Raw genomic sequence first — 15,681 nt, 5'->3', positions numbered from 1 at the left:
GCCTGTCCTCAGGTCACCATACGTTCTGCGTTTCAACATGCTCCCGGCCCGCCCTTCCTCGCCTGAGGTTCTCGCGTCTACCCCGGCCTGCTCCGCTCCGGAAGCCAGGTCCTGAGGGGACAGGATGCAGCAACTGGCGCCCAGCATCCTCGCACGCAGGACTCAGCCGGGCCGCGGGAGTGCGCAAGCGCGCCGACCCAGCGCCGGTGAGCTCGCCGGCCGCGGAGAGCAGCCGTCAATCGAGAGCTCCCAGGCAGTTGCGTCACCGTGAGTCTGACCAATCAGTGCTGAGCTGACCATTGCTTCCGGCCTGCCCTCTCACCTGAGGCCCGGGGAGGACCCGGCTGAAGCAATAGACTAGGAGTTCAGGAGCATCCACTAGGAACCCGCCCCGCCGGGCGTGGGCCCAGGTAAGTGCAGCGGTGTCCCCAGAGCATCGGTGACAGGACCGGGGGGGGCTCCTATCCGGGGAGGTTGGGGCGGCTCAGAGCCGAGGTGCCTCCGGTTTCCCGCTCCCCCTCCTCCGTTGGCTGCGTTTGCTGGGACGGTCGATAGAGGGAGAGGGACTGTACCTGTGTTCTCTGCTGCACACCTGCGGGGCACCGCCCCCACCCCAACCCCTACCTCGAACCCCCAAATTCCAGCCCAGGGACCGGGTTCACAGCACGCCCCCACTGCAGCCTTAGGACCGCAGTGATTTGAAGAAGCCGATCGCTGAAGCCTGAATGATTTAGAGGAATGGAGCGTCCACGGGCCTGTCTGTAGTCTTCTCCCTTGACGTTGTTGGGAGCAAATCTCCTTGCCCTGGGATTAGTGTAGGCAGATGGTCAGGGCCCTACAGCTCCGAACATATGCTCCTGATGGCAGTGCGGGGGACCCACCTGTCGGCCAAGTGCAGGAACTGGATGAAAGCCAGGGTGCCTCCTGCCCGCCGCCGGGGCTGGGCGGACTCTGTTTATTCTTCAGGAAGGGCCCCCACTCCCGTACAAGCTCTGTCTTCTCTTTTAACTCTAATGTCGCTTTGGAGTAGTTCCTGCACTTGGCAGCCAGAAAAACAACTTTAATAGCCAGTGCACAGCAGATAGGAGTGGGGGTGTAATAGAAAAAAGAGGAAGCCCTTAGATTCGGGAGAAGTAAACATTTGGATGCTTCCTGGTGCAGGGTTGTGGCTTCTAGGACATCTACCCCCTACTTGCCCTAGGCACTATCTCTCTCTCTCTCTCTCTCTCTCTCTCTCTCTCTCTGTGCAGATAGATGCACACGTGAATGTGGAGGCCAGAGGTCGACCTGCACCATCTACCTTGTTTTTTTTTGTTTTTTTTTTGTTTTGTTTTGTTTTTTTTTGTAAGACAGGATTTCTCACTAGCCTGGGGCCACTGATTAGGCTAGGGTGACAGGCAAAGGAGCCCCAAGGATCCACCTCTTCAACTCTGGGATTATAAACAAGTGCCATTATGCCTCACTTAAAATTTTTATTTTACATTTATTTATTGTGTGTGTGTGTGTGTGTGTGCGCGTGCGTGTGCGCGCGCTTGCGCTTGCGCTTGCGTTTCCCATGGGCTCACATGTGGAGATCAGAAGACAACTTGCCGATGCGGGTTCTCTCCTTCCACCATGTGAGTCCCAGGGGATCAAACTTAGGTTGTCTAGCTTGACAGAAAGTATCTTTACCCAATCAGCCACCCGGGCTGACCACACCTCTCCCCTCACCCCCAGGACACACTTTTTTTTTTTTTTTTTTTTCTTTTTTAACATGCGTTGAACTCAGGTCCTCCTCCTTACAAGGCACTTTACCAACAAGGCACTTCCCCAGCCCTCTTGTCTTTGTTTGTGAGACATAGGGCTCACTATTGAGGCCAAGCTAGCCTGGACTCAGGGCAATCCTGCCTTCGGGGGGCTGAGAGTGCAGGCATGTGCCACCACACCAGGCTATTCTTTCGGTCTCAGAAGGGATCTGTGGATAAACTGACCCAGAAAGGCAGCTGGCTTTTGTGGTGCTGAGTCTGTTTAACCAAACGCCCGAAGGACCGAGTTACATTTGTTTTTAGGTTTGTGGTGAAGTAGAGGTTGCTTCCGTGGGAGATGTGCCCTCTATCCCTTCGCTTCTGCAAAAACAATGATATCTCAGGATCCCAGAATCACAAGACCTCCATACACCCACTTCAAGAGTCCTGTGACCCAGTGACCCAAGCCAGGTTGCATGGTGATCTCACAGGAAGAGGCATGTGACCCGCTGGGGAAGCATCCTGTGGAGAGGCACAAAGGAGTTGTGGTTGGTCAAGGATGTTTGCCGGGTATGGCCTTTAGCTCAGATGTGACTGGTGCCTGAGTCCCCACTTGGAAGGGAGTTGGTAAATACAGCCCCCGCTCCATCCTGTTTCTGCAGCAGAGTATTCTTCCATTAACTGCCCAGAAGGTTCAACTATGTCTGAAAGAAAATTACTGCTTAGTCATTTATCTGAAGGAAAATGTTTCAAATACCTCTTTACTTTTTGAGCTCAACCTTCAGGCTCTGCTTGACTTAATTGGTTGTTTATACATTGAATTGTGAATTGGGTTTGGTTTTGGTTTTTCGAGACAGGGTTTCTCTGTGTAGTTTTGGTGCCTGTCCTGGATCTTGCTCTGTAGACCAGGCTGGCCTCGAACTCACAGAGATCCGCCTGCCTCTGCCTCCCAAGTGCTGGAATTAAAGGCAGTTTGCAGCTACGCCCGGCTGTGAATTGTTTTTGGAGGAGGTGGGGATTGAGACAGAATCTTACAATGTAGCCTAGGCTGGCCTTGAACTCCTCATCCTATTTCTGCCTCTTACGTGCTGGAACTACGGGAATGTACCACCTTGGCTGGCTTGAGTTTTATTTCCTTTTTTAAAAATTGCTTTTTAAATTTATTTGTTAATATTGTGTATGTGTATGTGTGTGCACATACTCGTAGTCAGAGGGCAACTTTGTGTAGTAGGTTCTCCTCTTCTACCTTTATGTGGACTCAGAAGGTTAAACTCACATCGCCAGCCTTGTGTGGCAAATGGCCTTTACCTACTGAGCCTTGTTGCCCACCTCTGGCTTGATTTTTCTCCTCAAGAGACTGGAGCCTGGTAAGACAGCAAACACCTGTAATGCCAGCACTAGGGAGACTGAGGCAGAAAGATTGTGGGGTGAGACCTTGACTCCAACATATAAACAAAAACTGAGGTGAGCGTGTAATGGTTGTGTATCCAGTGATAAACTGACGTCAGTGACAGTCACAGAGGTCATGCTGGACACTGAACAGTGTTTATCCTAAGTTCTGTGTTACCTCATTTAGTTCTTTTCCTTTCTGATTGTCACACGTTGTTACATGTACTCAAGGCACAGAGAGGGTAGTTAGCTTTGGTGATGTTAAAAGCCACCTGTGGGGGTGCACACCTGTAAGCCCGTCCCTCGGGAGGTGGAGTTAGGCGTTCAAGATCATCCTCTGCTTCACAGTGAGTTGGAGCTATGGGAGACCCTGTCTCAAAGCAAAATAAAAACAAACAAACAAAATAATAAAGAAAAGAAGTCATAGAGCCAGGCCCCAAACTCTGGTGCTCTGGATTCTGACAACTCTCAATGGTCAGTGTGAAGCAGGTAGAGGGACCTTCAAGACTGGCCCAGAGGAAGGAAGGATAGCTAGTTGGTGCCACTGGGGCCCCAACTAAGGTCTCTAGACAGAGATGAACTCAGAAAGCTAGTATCCTGATTCCCACCCCACCCACATGTGTACACGTGTGTGTGTGTGTGTGTGTGTGTGTGTGTGTGTGTGTGTGTTTGCTAGAGAGGAAGAGAGAGCCCCTGTGGTTGAAGAAATCATTGGTTCTGTGGGAACACTCCATTCTCTCCCCCCCCCAAAAAAAAAAAATCACTGCATTCTGGTGCATTCTGGTGGTCAGTCTCCCTCCTGGAGTCTCTATTTCAGGTCATGGATGTTTCTCAAAAGTTGTCCCTGCCTGCCTCTGGCTTCCTGTTGCATATCCCTGCAAGCCCGCTTTCTCCTTTGTGACTGTCAGACTCAGTGGGTTCCAAAAGAGCCGATTTTGCCTTAGGCAGATGCTCCTATTTCCAGATTGTTCCATCTCCAGTCCTCATCACACTGGCGGAGCCTTCTGGAGCGCCCCCGTGCCTGTGGCAGACTGCAAGAGTGGAGCGGCCTGGCACAGCCTCGAGGTCCCTAAATAAACTTACCTATCTTCCCAGTACTTCCAATTCCCCGGGCTGGACTCTCTCAACAGGTTCTCACATAGCCTAGGCGGACCTTCAGCTCTACCTTTCTGAGTGTTGGGATTACAGGCGTGAGCCACCACACCTAGTCTCTGGGATGCTGGAGATGAAACCCAGCACTCCGTGCATGCTAATATAATTCATATAAACTGGGTGTGGTGGTGCACGCCTGTAACCTCAGCACTTGGGAAGCAGCGGCAGGAGAATCAGAAGTCAAGATCATCCTAGCTACAGAGAACATGAGACCAGCCCTGGGGCACATGAGACCCTATCTCAAATTTAAAGAGGCAAAGCATCCCCATAACGAGAAAGAAGAAGAGGCAAAGAAAGAAGTTTATACTAAAAGGCATACTTTGCTTCTGGTTGCTATGGTGACTGCTTCCTTGTCTCTTGGGAACCTCCTTGTGCCGTGTGTGGGATGATGCGGCCACTAAACAAGGTTCCCATGATGTCCCCTGGTCCAGGAGCCATGACGCTGATGGCTTTTCTCTCGTCCCCGTCTTCGCCACAGCGCTGTGGCCATGCCCGCCTCTGTGCTGTGGGCCGTGGACCTCTTCGGGAGAGTGTATACCTTGTCGACGGCTGGCCAGTACTGGGAGCTTTGCAAGGATGTCCAGATGGAGTTCAAGCGGGTCAGCGCAGCTACTCAGTGCTGCTGGGGCATCGCCTGCGACAACCAGGTCTACTTGTACGTGTGCTCCAGTGACGTGCCCATCCGCCACCGAGAGGAGGCCTATGAGAATCAGGTAGTGCTGGTGGGTGGGTGTGGGGGGGGGGTTGCTGAGGTGGTCCGCTCTCCTCCAGCTTGTCCCTGAGACCACCCCTGTATCTCCTGGCCTCAGCGTTGGAACCCCATGGGAGGCTTCTGTGAGAAGCTCCTGCCGAGTGACCGCTGGTCGTGGAGTGATGTGAGTGGGCTCCAGCATCGGCCGCTGGACGGGGTAGCCCTGCCCTCGCCACACTGGGAATGGGAATCGGACTGGTACGTGGATGAGAACTTTGGAGGGGAGCCCACCGAGAAAGGGGTAGGTGAACTCAGTACCCTCCATGGATGCCCCTTGGGCTCAGCTTGTCCCCCAGTGGCACCCTCCCTGTTGGTGTCCAACCTCTGCTTGCTACGGGATTGGATACCCTAGTCCCTCCTTCCCTCCCTTTATTCCTCCACCTTCCCATCCCTTCAGATTCCACACCCTCCCCCGCCAAGCCAGATAAGGCTCCAACCTTGGTATTTCAGGGGTGGACGTACGCTATGGACTTTCCCGCCACCTACACTAGAGACAAGAAGTGGAATTCATGCGTGCGGAGGCGAAAGTGGATCCGGTATAGGAGATACAAATCCCGGGACACCTGGGCCAAGGTCTTTGTGCCTAAATGGGGCAAGAGTGTGGGGCTTGGGGTCCCCGATAGCGTCACAAGGATAGGCATCTTCTTCCCCGCACTGGGGTGGAAGGGGACACCATGCCCACCCTAGGACCTGGCCTTTGATTTATTTGCTGTAGCCCTACAAGTCCCCTCATTTGGGAGACAGCCACACAGGGGCCAAAGTCAACACCAAACTTGTCCTTTCTTAGGCTTCCCCTCCCCCACCAAAGCTCTAACGTTGTCCCCATGACCCAACTCCAAAGCAGTGGCTCAGGTCTGGCGTTGTATGAAGGGGACAACAGAGGGTATCCACGGCCAGGTCCACAGGCCTGCAGTCTTGTGAAGTCAGACAGCGTGGCCCACGGGGAGGGTGGAAGGACTGGAGGAGAGGCCGGCGGGGGAGGGTGACACAGTGCGGGTCACCAGGTGGTGACAGCCATTGCTTCTCACCCCCCTTTTTTTTTTTTTCAGATCCCCTCAAAGGATGATCCCAAGGAACTCCCTGACCCCTTCAATGACCTGTCTGTGGGAGGGTGGGAGATCACAGAGGAGCCTGTGGGCCGCCTGTCAGTGTGGGCTGTGTCCCTGCAGGGAAAGGTAAGTCCCGCTACCACGGTGCCCAAGGTTTGACGTGGCAAAGGAGACCAGCTGCAGGCTGGAGCGGTGCAGGAGGAAGAGAGCTATCGGCCTCCTGTCCCTGGAACTGGGACTTTCTGGGCAGGCACAAAAGTTACCAGACTCCACGATACCCTGGAAGCCTTGGGACCTGTTCCTCATCCTAGCCCACTTCAGACTCAGATGTAGTCAATTCTGTCTCCTTGGGACAGAGTCTGGGGTCCCTGCCAGCTCCTTCCTCCAGTCTCCAGGAGCATTGTGGATGTGTGGGTGGGCGAATGGCCGATGTGTGCAGAGACTGATGGTGTATCGCTAGATGGATGATGGTGGGTATGTGGATGGATGGATGATGTAGAGTAAGTAGATGTGATAGATAACAGAAGACTCCTGGGTGGGTAGGTGGGTGGGTGGGTAGATGACAGGGAGACGGATGGGTCAGTGGGGGGACAAATGGATGCTGGGTGAGTGAGTAGATGGTTGGGTGGATGGTTGAGTGGATGATGGGTGTGTGAATGGATGGGAAGTGATTAGGTGGATGAGGAGTGGGTCCAGTGGTTGATGGATGGGAGGGTGGATGCATGATGTGCGGGTGGATGGATGGTAGGTGTATAGATGGAGGGTGAGGGAGATGTATAGATGAGTAGATGGATGGATGGATGGATGGTTGGATGGATGGGTAGGTGGTAGGTATGTAGACTGGTAGTGATGGATAGATGCATATTTAGGGAGAAATCTTTTCTCAGAGAGTTTGTGAAAAACACCAAACCTGGATGGTAACAGGAGCACAGATGATCCTAAGCATAGGGGTCCTGATGCCTTCCTTGTGGTTTTAGACCTTATTTTATGATTATTCAGTAACTCCGGCATTAACCACATTAACCACAGGTCTTCACTGTCTTTGGAACAATCAGAGCAGATCTTTTCAGCAGGCTTTCCTTTGGCTGGGGTCATGCTCTCTCAGGTTTAGGTAAACCACAGTCCTTTCCTCGGAGCCTTTCTGAAGGGTGGTGGAGAGGGGCCCAGCAGAGTGGGGGCCGAGCAGAGTGGGGGTCCAGCAGAGTGGGAGCGCCAGCTCAAGACATCCCACCTGATGCGAAGAGAAGGTAGAGTAGGGCCACCCACCTGAGTGTCAGCTGGCTGTGAGCCAGGATCACCCAGCACCACCCCTGCGCTCTGTAAGAAGTGGCCCCAGGGCCCTGTGCTCCGGAAGGGAGAGACTTGTTCCCTGAGGCTGCCTACTTGGTAGCCAAAAAGAGGCTTCCCAGAGCTGGTCCAGCAGGGCCCATCGTAAGGGTAGGGTGGCAAGACCAGAGAAGTCAGGGTCCCTAGTCTGAAGATGGTTCTCCTTTACCTGAACTGAATCAATTGCGTAGGTATGTGCTGTCGATCCCAGCTACAAGTCCTATTCGATGGGCCCTATGCATACGTGACCATGCACAAATGTAAATATGCACACACACACATACACACACACACACACACACACACAAACATACACACACAGAGACATAACTGCTTTTGAGATACCATCTCACCGGAGTCAGAATGGCTATCATCAAGAAATTAACGGACAACAATCCTTGGCAAAGATATGGGAAAGAGGAATTTCATTGTTCAGGTTAAAGAGCAAAAGAAGTGGACATTTCAGACATTGGGTCATCGGCGTCCCCCACCCCCACCCCCCACCCACCCCCACCCCGCCCGCCTTCCCCTGTGACAGGTGTCCTGGGAGCACTTCACCACTAGGGGGCACAGGTTTCATGGACTGCCTGGGAGCTGCTGAGCACTCCATGCTGACACTGGAGTCGGCTTGTAGTTGTTCTCACAGGCAGCTGCCGAGAATAGGTCTGTCTCTCTAGACCCACCAAAATCCAGGCTTTGCACTTTCTCACCAAGGTGTGTATGTGAAGGGAGGTCTACAGAGTGAAGGTCCGTGAGTGTGTCAGAGACCCTCATATGTGGCCTCTGCAGGTAGACAGATTTGATGATGTGAATACCACTTTTGCTTCTCTCCTCCCAGGTGTGGTATCGAGAGGATGTCAGCCACCCCAACCCAGAAGGCTCCTCCTGGTCTCTTGTGGATACCCCAGGGGAGGTGGTCCAGATCAGCTGTGGGCCTCATGACCTCATATGGGCCACCCTCTGGGAAGGGCAAGCCCTGGTCAGAGAAGGAATCTGCAGGAATAACCCAAAAGGTAGCCAGCCCCATAACAGGAAGCGGGGTACTTCCTGTCCAGAATCTTGGCTGATGGAGGCTGCCTGGGGTTTCTTTGGGGACTGGCAGGAAGTTCCTGGTCCATAGTGGAGCCTCCTGGGTCTGAAAATGGTATCATGCACGTCTCCGCGGGAGTCAGTGTGGTCTGGGCCATCACAAAGGACCGCAAAGTAAGAGTTGGGGGCTGGAGCTGGGGTGGGTAATGGTGCCATTTAATACCAAGGGTTTCTGTTCCTGTGAGCGTCATCTAAACCCATTAGTATAGATCCTGTGAGTTTTTCTTTTCTTTTTGAGATGGTATACTAAACATAGTATGTAGCAGAGGCTGGCCTTGAGTTTCTGACCCTCCTGCTCAGATTACAGATGTTTACCATCATACCTGGCTGACGCAGTGCTGGGGACCAAACCCTGGACTTCATGCATGCCAAGCAACTCTCTACCAGCTGAGTCACATCCCCAACCCCTACTGTGAGCTTTTTCTGGTGTTGAAATCATCACCCACCTCTGGGATGTCTGATGCCGGCTTGTGGTACCCTCACTCACATCCCTGGACTAAAATACTGAACAACCATGTTTATTATTCCATAGGCCAACCATATCAGATAACGGGAAGCCAATATGCCAGCAACCTTGGCCATTTAAATGCTTTTCTTTTCTCCTCTGCCACTTGTATCTTACCGGAGGCAGGTCCAGTCACATTAGCCAATTTTATATGCTTTTGTGAAATCTGTCCATCTATCATCTCCCTGTCTGTTGTGGTGCTGGGGGAAGGAAGCTAGGACCTTGTACATCATGGATTCATTCTAACTATATGTAGGGGCCATTCCTGCCAGCCCAGTACCTTAAAAAGATTTTCTGGAATGAGCCGGTGAGGTGATTCAGTGGGTAAAGGTGCCTGCCACTAACCCTGACAACCTGAGTTCAAGCCCCAGGTCACACGTGGTGGAAGGAGAGAACCAACCCCCACAATTGTCCTCTGACCTCCACATGCAAGCTGTATGATACCTGTCCCTCTCTGCCCACCCCCCAAATAAATAAGTAAAAATACAGTGAGAAGCTCCCCTCAGATTCGGAGGTGGCTCATTTGGTAAAACACTTGCCTTGCTATCATGAGGACCTGACTTCCAGCCCTAGACCCGATGTGAGAGTGCTGGGTATGCTGGTGTGTGCTTGTAATCCCCTTGCTGGGAGGTGGGATCAGACGGATCCCTGGAGCTTGCAGGCCAGCCCGCCAAGCTTACTTGGCAAGGTTTAGGCTGGTGAGAGACCCTGTCTCAAAAAAAAAAAAAAAAAACCAAGGTGGACGGCACTTGTAGAATGACAGATGAGGTTGTCCTCTGCCCTGCACGCATGTCTGCATGCTCAAGCACACAGACAGACAGACAGATGGATGTCCGGACGGACGTGCATGTGCACACATACACACACACACACACACACACACACACACACACACACACACAGACCTTGGTCTCCAAAGATCTCCAGGAATGCATGCTTCTTTCTGATTTTCCAGGTGTGGTTCCGAAGAGGCGTCAACTCTCACAACCCCTGTGGCACCAGCTGGATCGAGATGGTTGGGGAAATGACAATGGTCAATGTGGGGCTGAATGACCAGGTAGATATGCACGTGGTTCATCCCAGTACAGCTTATCTACCTGCCTCTCTCCCGTCCCTTCTTCCCCGGCAGGGATTCCAGATGGGCACAGTGGAGTCTGAGGGTACACAGGGCGTGGGGAGGGTGAGGGGGTTCTAGAGTCCTGGCATCTCTATTCAGCTCAAGGTCATTTCACTTAGGACCCTGCAGGGCAGTCTGCTGGTGAGGAAGGGTGGGGCGTGCATCCTAGCTATAAGAAGGTAGCATTGAGAGACTTGGGGTGGGGGGTGTTGCTAAATGAGAGAACTGTGTTCCTTCTCTTTGACTCTGTGATGCCATGTTTTTCTCATGGATGTCATCTTTACAATAGGACAGTGTTTCCTTCCTCCTAAAAAATAGTGCGGTTTGGGGCTGGAGAGATGGCTCAGTGGTTAAGATCACTGGCTGTTCTTCTAGTGGACCCGGGTTCGATTCCCAGCACCATGTGGCTCACAACTGTCTGTAACTCCAGTTCTAGGGGATCCAACTACCTCTTCTGGCCTCTGCAGGCACCAGACACATATGTGGTACACAGACATATATTCAGACACAACATTAGACACATAAAATAATGAGTTTTTTATTTTGTTTGGTTTTTGTTTTTGTTTTTTGAGACAGGGTTTCTCTGTGTAGCCCTGGCTGTCCTGGAAATCGCTCTGTAGACCAGGCTGGCCTCGAACTCATAGATCCACCTGCCTCTGCCTCCTGAGTGCAGGGTTTAAAGGTGTGCACCACCACCACCCATCTAAAAAGTAATTTTTATAAAGATATGAGGGGTTGGAGAAGCGACTCAGTGGTTAAAAGTGCTTACTACTCTTACAGACAACCCTGGTTCAGTTCCCAGCACCCACATCGGACAGCCCACAGCTGTCTATAACTCCAGTTCCTGGGGATCTAACACATTCTTCTGGCCTTTGCGGGCACACGCACACCTGTGGTGCACATAAACTCGTTCAGGGACAGACATACTTATAAATAAATAGTTCTTGGGTTAGATCCCTAGTGCCACATAAAACCAGTGATGTGCATGCCTGCAATCCCAGCATGGGGAGGTGGAGGCAGGAGGATCAGAAGTTCAAAGTCATCCTTGCTGACATAGTAAGTTCCAGCCCAGCCTGGGCTACATGAGGCCCTGTCTCAAAAAAGAAAACACGAGACTGGAGAGATGGCTGAGCAGTTAAGAGCACATATTGCTCTTGGGAAGATCCAAGTTCTGTTCCCCGTACCCATCTTGGGACAGCTCACAACCACCTCTAACCAAGGGATCCAATGCCTTCTGTCCTCCATGGGCTCCTGCATTTGTATGCACACACCTACACACATACACACAAAAATACACATAGTTTTTTTTAATTAAGGCAAAGCATCAAGTGGACTCTGTGTCCCAGCACAGTACCTGTCAGCCCTGTCTACCCTGGACCTTGTCATCCCATAGCCCCAGTCTGAAGTTTTGGAGACCCAGAGCCAGGCTTCTGATTCTCTGGATTTGCTCTAACCTCTCACTTCCCCCAGCCCTGTCAGCCTTTTCCTGCCTGGATTTCCGGGTTTCTGCAATCATCTGCCACCCCCACCAGATATTCCTAGTCCTGACAAACACACTCCTACTTGCCCCCCACGTCACAATAAGGGGACTCCTGTCTGCATTTGCGTTCCTGTCCTGCAGCCCTGTTGAGCACTCCTGGACCCTCCACTCTTCCCCAGCCCCTGACAGAAGGGGTAGGAGCTCCAGGTATGTGCCCGGCTGCCTCTCAACAGCACCCCTGTCTGTTCCAGGTCTGGGGTATCAGCTGTGAGGACCGAGCTGTGTACTTCCGACAGGGCGTCACCCCCAGTGAGCTCAGCGGGAAGACATGGAGGGCCATCGTTGTGGGCCGAGAAAGTGACCGGTCACACTCCGGCAGCTCATCCAGTCTCCTCAGGTGACACCAGGCAGCAGAGCACAGAGGAGTTGGGCGGGACAAACTGTCTGTGGCCTCATGGGGCAAGGCCAGTGACCTTGCAGAAAATCAGTCTCTATCAGAGGATTGTGAGTTCTAGACAAGCCTGAGCTGCACAGTGAGACTTTGTTCCAACAAAAACGAAAAGACAAAAGAAAAAATTCTGTAGCTAGGCGCCCTAATCATTATCTTGATTACTATGATAAAACTCTCTTACCAGAAGCAATTTAGTGGAGGAAAGAGTTTATTTCAATTGCAAGCCATAGTCCATCATTGAGGGAGTCAAGACAGGAACTTGAAGGCAGGCCTGCTTGCTGGTCCACACATTGAGCATTACCTCTGACTAAAGAAGTTACAGCCAAGCGAGGAGTTACAACCTGAACTATGCAGGAACGCTGTTTACCGGCTCACCCATAGGCTCATGTTTATCTAGCTTTCTTCTATAGCTCAGGACCGCTTGCCCAGGGAATGGTGCTGCCCACAGTGGGCTGTGCCCTCTACATCAATTAATAATCAAGACTCTCCCACAGGCTTGCCCACAGGCCAGTATGACCTAGGCAATTCCCTGTTGAGAGTCACCTCTCAAATGACTGATTCTAAGCTTGTCAAATTGACAGTTGAAGCTAACCAAGACACTGGGTAATAGTTAACAGTTGCATGAATTTTTAAGGGTGCAAAGTGCTACTGGATTGTAGCCCAGAGATGGTAGTACATACCTGTAATCCCAGTGTTTGGGGATGTGGAGGCTGGAGGGTCATAGTGAGTATGATGCTAACACCCTGTTTCAAAACAGCAACAGCAATAAAGGTCAACTTTAGTTGGGCATGGTAGCATATGCCTTGTAATCTCATCACTCAGAGGCTAAGGCAGGAGGATCACAAGTTCAAGGGCTGCCTGGACTACAGAGGTAGTTCAAGATTAGCTACAAAGGTAATTTAGTGAGGTCGTCTTAAAATACAAAAGTATAGCTGGGTGGTGGTGGCACATGCCTTTAGTCCCAGCAGAGGCGGGTGGATCTCTGAGTTTGAGGCCAGCCTGGTCTACAGAGCGAGTTCCAGGACAGCCAGGGATACACAGAGAAACCCTAACTCAAAAAACCAAAATAAATAGATAGATAGATAGATAGATAGATAGATAGATAGATAGATAGAAGATAGATTGCTCTCTGTTAAACCACTTCTCTAGCTCTGGATTTAATCCTCACTCCTACAATAATAATAATAATAATAATAATAATAATAATAATAATAATAATAATACCAACAAAAACAGAAGAAGAAAAAAACCCCTCAGTATACTTTCCCCTAATCAGAAAGATACCAGAGAGCTGGTGATGTTGGAGCAGTGCTCGTCTATCATGCACGAAGTTCTGAGTTACATCCTCAACACCACATGAACTAGGTATGGTGGTACACTGTAATTCTGGCATTTGGAAGGTAGAGGCAGGAGAATCAGGAGTTTAAGGTCATCCGTGGTTATATAATGAGTTTGAGACCAGCCCTGGGATACATGAGACCCTGTCTCGGTACTCCAGTTGAGTGTGGTGGGATTGCTATAAATTCAGGGGTAGCTACAGAGTGAGTTCCAGGCAACATGGAATATAGCCTGTCTGTGTCATGGAGGATGACCCTTGAACTCCTGGTCCTCCTGCCTCTACCTCCCCCAAACTGGGATGACAGGTGTGCACCCAGTTTTATGGGTTATGGAGGACCAAACTCAAGGCTTCACCCATTCCGGGCAACTGCTTTACCAACTGAGCTACTTCCCCAGCCCATCTAAGAACAACAACAAATGCACACCCCCCTCAACCATTTGGGGTGTGATAGGGTCTTCAGCCCCTGGGAAGCAAAGTCCATGTGTGCTGGACAGGAGCAGCGGACAGGAGCCCAGTGAGCTTGCGACTTGGCTGAATCCACACAGTTAGTTCCAGTGGCAAAACACCTCTTCCACCAGGAAGTGAGTTTGTCCTATTTTGTCCCCAGCGCTGGCTGCTTCTTCGGTGATGAGGTGAGAGGCAGTGGTTCGGAGTCTGCACCCAGTGATACCGATGCCTCCTCGGAAGTCGAGAGACAGGGCCCCGAACAACCTCTCCCCAAAGAATCTTTGGACAATTCCAGGAACCTTAAAGAGAGCTTGTCCAAGGGCCCCGAGACCAGCAGGAACACCGAGCAAAGCATGGAGAACCCCTGCCTGGCCAAAGGCGAAGGGAAGGCTCCTGAGGCCTCTAGCGCCGATGAATGCCACAGCCCAGCCTCCACACCAGCCGAGCTGCCCTGGACCAACATTGACCTAAAGGAACCCAAGAGGGTGTCTAACCAGCCAGCTGCAGGCTTTCCTGAGACTACAGGCCTCTCCTCCCTGGGGCTTTTCCCACTGGGCATGGAGGAACCCTACGGGGCAGATGACCATCCTCTGTGGGCCTGGGTGTCTGGAGGAGGGTGTACCGTGGAGGCAGGCTCTGTGCTCAAGTGGTTCACTGTCCAGCCAGGTGAGGGAGCCCATGGGACTGGTGTGTCTCCAAAGCGTCCCCGTGAGTGTCTGTGGGTGCACGGGGTATAGGTTAGCCTGAGGACCGGCCAACTTGCCGCCCTGCCTGACGGCTCTGTGCTCAACAGCCTTAACCAGGCAAGACCTTGGGTCAGTCCAGCCTTCTGAGGCTCCAGGGAGGAAGGCACATAGGGCAGTTTGTAAGATGGAACTTTCTAGCAAGAACAGATTGGAGCTGGGGAGGTGTCTCCGTGGGTAAAATGCTCGCTGGGCAAGCATGAGGACCTGAGTCCTCTAGGGAGAGCCCAGGTACGTGTTGGGTATGGCGGTATATGCCATTAACCACAGTGCTGGAGCTCACTGGCCAGGCAGCTAAAGCAGTGAGAGATCCTGTCTCAAAGAAAAAAAAGTAAGGTGGAGAAATGATTGAGAAAAGATACCCCGCCATCAGCACACACACACACACACAAAGAGAAGGAAGGAAAAAAGAATTTATTTTATTTATTTATTTATTTATTTTGGTTTTTTGAGACAGGGTTTCTCTGTGTAGCTTTGCGCCTTTCCTGGATCTCACTCTCTGGACCAGGCTGGCCTCGAACTCACAGAGATCCGCCTGCCTCTGCCTCCCGAGTGCTGGGATTAAAGGCGTGCGCCACCACCGCCAGGTGGAAAAAAGAATTTAAAGACTGGTTGGGGGACTGTTGTAGTTGCTGTAACAAAAACCCCTGCCAAGGAAGGTTTAGGAGGGAAGGCTAATTTTGGCTCAGGGTTCAAGGATACAGTCCATCATGGTGGAGGGAGCCACACTGCACCCACAGTCAAGAAACAGGGATGGATGCTGTTTTCCTTTTTATTCAGGCTGGGGCCCCAGCTCATGGGATGGTGCTGCCCCACATTCAAGGTGGGTCCGCCCATCTCAGTTAACCCTGTCTAGACACTCCTTCACTGGGTCTGGATCCTGTCAGATCATCACAGGGATGGGGGTGTAGGGAAGCACACCAGCCACTTGTCCAGCTGCAGGCAGGATGGCACCTGGCCTGAGGCTCTGGCCTCTCGCAGGCCTGTCCCCGTCAGTGCAGACGCTGTCCCTGTCCATCACGCCCGCCCAGACCGCGGCCTGGAGGAAGCAGATCTTTCAGCAGCTCACGGAAAGGACCAAGCGGGAGCTGGAGAGCTTCAGACACTATGAGCAGGCTG

At 51.9% G+C, this 15,681-nt stretch overlaps 1 protein-coding gene across 1 annotated transcript in view; it reads left to right on the top strand.

Moving 5' to 3' along the window:
- The first annotated feature begins 314 nt into the window (after positions 1-314).
- Tecpr1 (tectonin beta-propeller repeat containing 1) overlaps positions 315-15,681 on the top strand; it is a 28,102-nt gene continuing 12,735 nt past the window's right edge. Inside the window, 11 exon segments of the mRNA XM_059248970.1 lie at positions 315-410; positions 4,744-4,978; positions 5,075-5,257; positions 5,467-5,589; positions 6,066-6,191; positions 8,230-8,404; positions 8,494-8,594; positions 9,941-10,042; positions 11,834-11,979; positions 13,980-14,485; positions 15,544-15,677. Coding sequence (XP_059104953.1) covers positions 4,754-4,978; positions 5,075-5,257; positions 5,467-5,589; positions 6,066-6,191; positions 8,230-8,404; positions 8,494-8,594; positions 9,941-10,042; positions 11,834-11,979; positions 13,980-14,485; positions 15,544-15,677 — 1,821 coding nt within the window. The 5' untranslated portion in view covers positions 315-410; positions 4,744-4,753.

Source organism: Peromyscus eremicus, chromosome 23 (genome assembly GCF_949786415.1).
Source record: "Peromyscus eremicus chromosome 23, PerEre_H2_v1, whole genome shotgun sequence".
Lineage (NCBI taxonomy): Eukaryota > Metazoa > Chordata > Mammalia > Rodentia > Cricetidae > Peromyscus > Peromyscus eremicus.
The sequence above is the reverse complement of the archived record's forward strand: the minus strand, read 5'-3'. Positions and strand labels throughout refer to the sequence as shown.